At 32.9% G+C, this 7,296-nt stretch overlaps 2 protein-coding genes across 2 annotated transcripts in view; both read right to left on the minus strand.

Annotated features, from left to right (window-relative positions):
- Positions 1 to 121: 121 nt before the first annotated feature.
- LOC111488649 (GABA transporter 1-like) lies at positions 122 to 3,612 on the minus strand. Its single transcript, XM_023136518.1, has 7 exons — positions 3,424 to 3,612; positions 2,558 to 2,788; positions 2,376 to 2,473; positions 2,031 to 2,217; positions 1,819 to 1,949; positions 1,467 to 1,694; positions 122 to 561 (listed from the first exon to the last, which is right to left on the minus strand). The coding sequence occupies exons 1-7, from the start codon at positions 3,542 to 3,544 to the stop codon at positions 181 to 183; spliced, it is 1,377 nt and encodes a 458-aa protein (XP_022992286.1). The 5' UTR covers positions 3,545 to 3,612; the 3' UTR covers positions 122 to 180.
- Positions 3,613 to 4,882: 1,270 nt separating this feature from the next.
- Positions 4,883 to 7,296, minus strand: part of LOC111492084 (GABA transporter 1-like) — a 4,025-nt gene continuing 1,611 nt past the window's right edge. The window contains exons 3-7 of the mRNA XM_023141270.1: positions 6,774 to 6,871; positions 6,480 to 6,666; positions 6,268 to 6,398; positions 5,512 to 5,739; positions 4,883 to 5,398 (exon numbers count right to left, since the gene is read on the minus strand). Of these exons, the coding sequence (XP_022997038.1) occupies positions 5,018 to 5,398; positions 5,512 to 5,739; positions 6,268 to 6,398; positions 6,480 to 6,666; positions 6,774 to 6,871 (1,025 nt within the window). The 3' untranslated portion in view covers positions 4,883 to 5,017. The remainder of the gene's footprint in view (positions 5,399 to 5,511; positions 5,740 to 6,267; positions 6,399 to 6,479; positions 6,667 to 6,773; positions 6,872 to 7,296) is intronic.

Raw genomic sequence — 7,296 nt, forward strand, 5'->3', positions numbered from 1 at the left:
TTGATTAATAGAAAGTAAGTTGTGATCATTCTTTATATTTATGAAATATTTTTAATTTTAAAATTAAAATTATATATATAACTCAACACATGCTATTTAGCATCTCTAACCTTAGAACCTTAGAGAAAAATAATAAAAGTTTATTCGATTTAATATTTAATATAGTCACATATATTTGGTTTACAAGTTAGCAAATAAACGATAAGCTTTGGCATCCAGCACGATTTGTCGAATGGATGCAACGCCGCCAACTGCAACGAGTACTGATGAAACTGCTATAATTAAAATGTTTATCCAAAAAATATATCCACTCTTTGAAGGCTTGATAGTCACATTATAGAAAACCATTGGCATAATGAAGTCAAGAGGAACGAACCCCAGTGCTCCAATTAGTGCCATTAGATCCCCAAAGAAAGGCACCATGGCTGCAAATATAGTGGCAGTGACGACCGATAACGATCGTGATATCAACCTCGGTGCCATGTTACGAATCGAAAATTGACTTTTAGTTGGATCTGCAAATTTCTTCTCAAATGCTTCATTCGTTGGTTGTAAATAAACCTAATCAAATCAACAATCAAATAATAGGGCACAAAATAGTCAGATTCTTTGTATGCATACCAAATATTATAATTCAGATATAAGACTATGTCTTAATTACATTGTGAGATCTCACACCAGTTAAAAGAGGAGAACGAGACATTATTTTATAAGGGTGTAGAAACCTCTCCCTAGCATAGCACTTTAAAAACATTGAGGGGAGCGAGCTTGAAGGGAAAAGCTCAAAAAGGATCTACTAGCGGTGGGTTTGGGAAGTTACAAATAGTATTAGAGTCAGACACCAAACGATATGCTAGCAAGGAGACGGAACCCCGAAGGGGGTAGACATGAGACGGTGTGTCAACAAGAACACTGGCCCCAAAAGGGGTAGATTGGGGGATTCCACATCGATTGGAGAATGAAACGAGTGCCAACGAGGACACTGGGCATCGAAGGGTGTAGATTGTGAGATCCCACATCAGGTGTCGAGGTGAACAAATCATTCTTTATAAATGTATGAAAACCTCTCTAATTTACGTGTTTTAAAAACCTTGACTGGTGTCCGAATGAAAAAGCTCAAAAGAGACAATATTTGCTAACAGTAGGTTTGGGAGGTTACAAATAGTATTAGAGCAAGACACCGAGTGATATGCCAATGAGGAGGCTGAACCCGAAGGAGGGTAGACATGAGACGGTGTGTCAACAAGAACGCTAGCTTCGAAGGGGGTAGATTGTGAGATTACACATCGGTCATTGAGGTGAACGAATAATTTTTTATAAAGGTGTGAAAACCTCTCTCTAACAGACCGTTTTAAAAACCTTAAGAGAAAATTTGAAAAAAAAAGTCTAAATAGGACAATATCGTGTAGTGATGAGGTTGGAACGTTACATCTAAAGTTTGTATTAGATATAAGATAGGATCTTACGCCGGTGACAGCTGAGATTTGCAAGAGGCAGAAGGCATTGGTCATGACGAGGAACCAAGAGGGCAGCAAATTGTGGCCCATGAAATTAGTAAGAATGGTTCCCTCAGCCTCATTTCCAAAAGCCCAATACCCTGAAATTGCTACGCTGAAAAAGGTGGCTGCTATCACTGTATAACAAAGGCATAGCCCTTTGAACATCTTGCCTTTCACTGGGGCTGCTAAAGTTGCCTGCAATAATTCACCAATAAATTCCATTAAAATTTGTATATATTTTTTAAAATTGCTTTGAATTTTTTTTTTTTTTAAATACTAAAAATATGTTAATATATATAATTTTATAAGCTAATTATACCTGTATTTCTGGAAGAATCCCACACGCATACGTAGTTGCAATAATTGAAATCCCATTGAAGGCATTAAATAACTGGCTGACTTCAGACCCTTCAAGAGAGTAGTTTCTTGCAGGGGCATTCTTGGAACAACCTGTGGATGGGAAGTCCTTAAAGGTAATTTCACAAATTAAGAAGAAAATTAGTGTGGAATTACATATATAACCTTCTTTACCTAGATGTAAAGAAGCAGCTGTTACACAGGCACTGTAAGCTAGAGAGAGAACAAGAGAGAGAAGGTTGATGTGCCTTAGAGAATGGAACGATGGAACTTGAGCCAATAACAGAATTAATGCTCCAAATATAATTATAAATTGGTATAGTTTCATTGTCCCTTCTGGATTTGAGACCACATAAATATACTGCCAAAACAAAATTAATAATTAATAATTTTTCATTTAAACCCATAATTAATTTGAGTAATAAATACACTTAAAAAGTCAATAAATTGAATTTCTTTTATCCATAAATAATTTCATGCATAAAAGAAATTTGGTAATATATAATGAAAAAATCTCACCTTAAGATTTTGACCACCGAGGACGATTCCAGAAACAACAACACCATAACACACGCCAAATTGAATTGGGCCCACGAAGTACGTGCCCCACTTCGATCCTTCAATTGAAAATTTAAGAATCTACCAGAAATTATATTCATAATATACGAAATTTTGAAGATAGTGAAAAGGAGAGAATGTACCAAGAATAAAAGTAGCCATATCCCGAAATCTGAGTAGACGAGTACCACATGTAGCATGATGCTCTAAGACGATGGATAAGAGGTTGTAGGAATAGAAAGTGAGGAAACCACAAGCAAGAAGGCTTATAATTCCTCCAACCCAACCAAGCACACTCAGCGCAAAAGGAAGGCTTAGTAGCGCCGGAGCCACTATGGATGTTGTCAAGTGATACCCACAATGCAACCATGATCCTATCATCCATATCACCAACGCAAGAAAATACATCATCAAATTATAATTAGTAAAAAAAATATTTTGTTCCATAATAAATAAAAATTTAATGATTTATTAGATAATTTATCTTTTATATATAATTTTTTTTAAAAAAATAGAAACGTTTGGTGTCTTCTTTGTATACGTTTGTGATTTCATGTGATTTTTATTTATAGTTTTTGAGAAAGGGTTTGGTAATTCACGTTGTTTGTTTGTTTCTGTTTCTTCAAAACATAAATGAAAATACTACTTTTATCTTTGATTATAAACCCACGATCATTTCTTAAATATATACTATTTGTTCCATACTTTAATCACTTTTTGACCATGTTTTCCAGGTTCATAATAAGCTGTCTTACATTTGAGGATTTTATTAACATACTAAGTTTAGGACATGACTCTAGTACCATGTTAAATGAACATAACTCTCCACAATGATAATATTTGTCTCTTTGAAGATACAGTCTAAGCTTTGGTGGCTTTGTTTTAGGCTTCCGAAAAGGCCCCACCCCCAAAAAAAAATTAGCTAAAGTGGGATTTCATCAAAAGAAAATACAATTCATATCTTCACCCCTACCGTCGAGAAGAAACTAACAAACAAACAAACGCTAACCTCGGGATTTAAGCACAAACAGAGCTCCGGCGTCGAGCTCCGCCGTAGACTGGACATGAGCGCCGCCGTTCTCTTTCTCTCTCGCCACAGCATCACCGGAGATCTGTGCCTCAGTTCCCATTTTCTCTTACTTTTAAGTCTCTCGAGATTCGAACTATGGCAGTCCCCAAACAAAACAGTGCCCCTCATCCTCTTCTTAATAATGACACGATGTTTAAAGTTTTTAATGCTTTTTTACTTTATAAAATTGTACTCTCCTGTCCCTACTCAACTTTCTTGAAAAACATCGCCAACAATTATAAATTTAGCACTTTTTCAAGCTTTTAAATTTTTAAAACTAAAAGTCTTTTTAAAATAACTTTTTTAAAACCAGAGATATATAAAAATTAAATTATTTTTAACAGAGAGAATAATAAATTAGTAATTAAATCAATAATACTCATGAATTTTTTTTTTTTTTTTTAAAATGAAATCTTTTTAATTAACCGACTACTTGAACGTCCAATTAGTTTGATACACTAACTATTAAAATATTTATTTATATGTCATGATATTAAACATTTAATCCATATTTTATAAACATTAACTTAATTATTAGTTTTTATAAATTTTTTTATTCACAAATTTTGACATCCATGTGAAGGAGATATTTTAGGCATTGGAGGAGTCCTTGAAAGATGGGTGAAGACGGCACAATAGCCACATGTCTGCATATAAAATAAAATAAAAAGTGCTCCGAACTTGACTACATCGTGGACTCTGCGGTGGGCTGCAAGTTGATAAGAACCTTGAAATCTATTTTGGATTTATTCTAAATCAACTTTTTTCAATGGCCAACTCATTGGGAATATAAAAATAGACATTTACGATTACAAAGAAATACATAAATATTAATTGAAGATATAGTTTAAATAAAATAAAATAAAATAAAAAATCTGTAATTTGAAATTTATTTTAAAAGCATGTAAAGTATTAAAAAATTAAAAAGTTTGAATTTTAACATTGGAGAGATTTCATGCCTTGTCTCAACTGCTATAAATGTTGGTTCAACTTTGATATAGACCATATCTACATTTAAAATACCTACCAATCAACTCTAGCATATAACACACGCAGTTTCATACTGCACTCAAATCCTACGAAGCAACCATGTTCGGCTTTAAATCTTTCTCTAATGTACTATCACCTATCAATTGGCAAGTCAAATTTTTAATTTCAGTGTCTCAATTTCTATATTAAAAATGTAGGGGTAAACATGAATGCTATATCGAAGTTATAATAATATATTTACAAGAAAAATGATTTAAAATTTCTCATCTTCTCTTAAAATTAGAATTACGTAGTTTGAACGGGATTTACTTAGCCCACAATTAATAGTGTCAACTAAATAACTCTCATAAGACGTAACTTCCATTATAAATTTCAATCAATTCTTCCATAGATAAATGAGTAAGGTCGTCCATAACAATAGTATCTTTCATACTTAATTGAATTAAAAACTCAATTTTAAAAAACGATATTATATTAAAACATGACAACCTACACTTATTTTTTTTATAACATTTGCTATAAGTGACTATCAGTGATATTTAGGTCACACGTTAGCAAATAAACGATATTCTTTAGCATCCAAAACGATTTGTCGAATGGCTGCAACACCTCCAATTGTAGCAAGTACGGATGAAATCGCCACAATCACAGTATTTATCCAAAAAATAAAAGTTCTCTTCGAAGGCTTGAAAGTCGCATTGTAGAAAATCATTGGCATGATGAAGTCGAGAGGAATGAACCCTAATGCTCCAATTAGTCCCATTAGATCTCCAAAGAAAGGCAACATGGATGAAAATATGGTGGCAATGATCACCGTTAAGGATCGTGATATCAATCTCGGCACGATGTTACGAGTCGAAAATTGTTTTTTAGTTGGGTCTGCTAATTTCTTCTCAAATAATTCGTTCGTGGGTTGTAAGTAAACCTACACAAATAAACGATCAAATACAATTAATACGTCACGTGTTGAAACTCGAATTTTTTATTTAAAGTTTATGATTTTATTGGATTTAAAATTTTGGAAGGATAGGATCTTACGCCGGTGACGGCTGAGACTTGCAAGAGGCAAAAGGCATTGGTCATGATGAGAAGCCAAGAGGGTAACTGATTTTGGCCCATGAAATTAGTAAGAACTGTTCCCTTGGCCTCATTTCCAAAGGCCCAATACCCCGAAATGCCTACGCTCAGAAAGGTGGCTGCTATCACTGCGTAACAAAGACACAGCCCTTTGAACATCTTGCCTTTCACTGGAGCTACTAAAGTTGCCTGCAAAAATTCATCAACAAATTTTCCATAAGTTTTAATTTTATTTTAAACCATTAATTTTCAGTAAAAATATATAAGACGAAGAATTAACGTTCTTCTCAACCGATGTGAAATCTCACAATTCACCCCCTTTGGGGCCAGTTTCTTCGTTGACACTCTTCCCTTCTCCAATCAATGTGAGATCTTCAATCCACTTTCTTTGCTGGCACATCGCCTCGTGTCTACTCCCTTCGAAACTCAGCATTTTTGTTGGAACATTGTTTGATGTATGATTCTGATACCATTTTGTAACAACCCAAACTCACCGCTAGTAAATATTGTTCTCTTTGAATTTTCTTTTAAGATGCATATGATAAGGATAGGTTTTCACACCCTAATAAAAAATGTTTCGTTCCTCTCCCTAACTGATGTAGGATCTCACCTTAAAAATAATGTATATAAGACCATATTTACACCATTATTCGTGTAACTTTGTGTAGGGACAAATTTCAAATTACAATTTTTTATAGACAAATTTCAAATTTGTACCTGTATTTCGGGAACCATTCCACATGCGTAAGAAGTTGCAATGACTGAAATGCCATTGAAGGCATTAAATAGCTGTCCGACTGCGGACCCTTGAACGGAGTAGTCTTTGGGAGGAGCATTCTTGGAATAACCTGTGGATGGGAAGGATTAAAGGGTAATTTCACAGACTAAGAAGGAAATTAGTGTGAAATTACATATATAACCTTCTTTACCTAGTATTAAAGAAGCAACTGTCACACAGGCACTGTAAGCAAGGGAGAGAGTGAGGGAGAGAAGGTTAATGTGCCTTAGAGAATGGAAAGATGGAATTTGAGCCAAAATCAGAATTAATGATCCAAATATTATTATAAATTGGTATAATTTCATTGTCCCTTCTGGATTTGAGAGCACATAAATATACTGCCAAAACAAAATTAATAATTAATAATTAAAAAGATTATATTTTTACTGAATTAATAACTCAGACAAATTAATCTTTTGGTAATAATATAATGGTAAAATATCACCTTCATGTTTTGACCGCCAATAAGAATTCCAGCAACAACAGAACCATAACACACCCCAAATTGAATTGGGCCCACATAGAAAGTGCCCCATTTGGGTCCTGCCATCTCACAGTAACAATGAATTATTATTATTATTATTTTCTTCAGTAATTAATCTTTTTATGAAATAATAATTATGTGTACTACTTTGAATTAATTACCCATCAGTTAATAATCAATTACTTTTTTAAAATTAAATTTATTAACATTACTTAATTTTTTTTACTTTGCTATCCCTATCTATTTTTTATCCTAAAAAGTCAAATTTTGAAAACTAAAAAAATTAGTTTTTAAATTTTTGTTTATTTATTAAAGGTGAAAATCTAAAGAATATAAAACAAAAAAAAAAAAAAAAACGGAATAGTTTTGAAGTGGGTCATTGCATATTTCATAATCCACAAAAAAAAAAAAAAAAAAAAAAAAAAAAAAAAAAAAAAAAAAAAAAAAAAAAAAAAAAAAAAAAAAAAAAAAAAAAAAAAAAAAA

Source organism: Cucurbita maxima, unplaced genomic scaffold (assembly GCF_002738345.1).
Source record: "Cucurbita maxima cultivar Rimu unplaced genomic scaffold, Cmax_1.0 Cma_Scf00001, whole genome shotgun sequence".
NCBI lineage: Eukaryota > Viridiplantae > Streptophyta > Magnoliopsida > Cucurbitales > Cucurbitaceae > Cucurbita > Cucurbita maxima.

Coding starts and splice junctions, on each gene's coding strand:
- LOC111488649 (XM_023136518.1), bottom strand. CDS start 3,544: ATGGGAACTGAGGCACAGATCTCCGGTGATGCTGTGGCGAGAGAGAAA. Junction 2,789..3,423: donor GTTTGTGCTTAAATCCCGAG/GTTAGCGTTTGT, acceptor TATGGATGATAG/GATCATGGTTGCATTGTGGG. Junction 1,950..2,030: donor AGCTGCTTCTTTACATCTAG/GTAAAGAAGGTT, acceptor TCCCATCCACAG/GTTGTTCCAAGAATGCCCCT.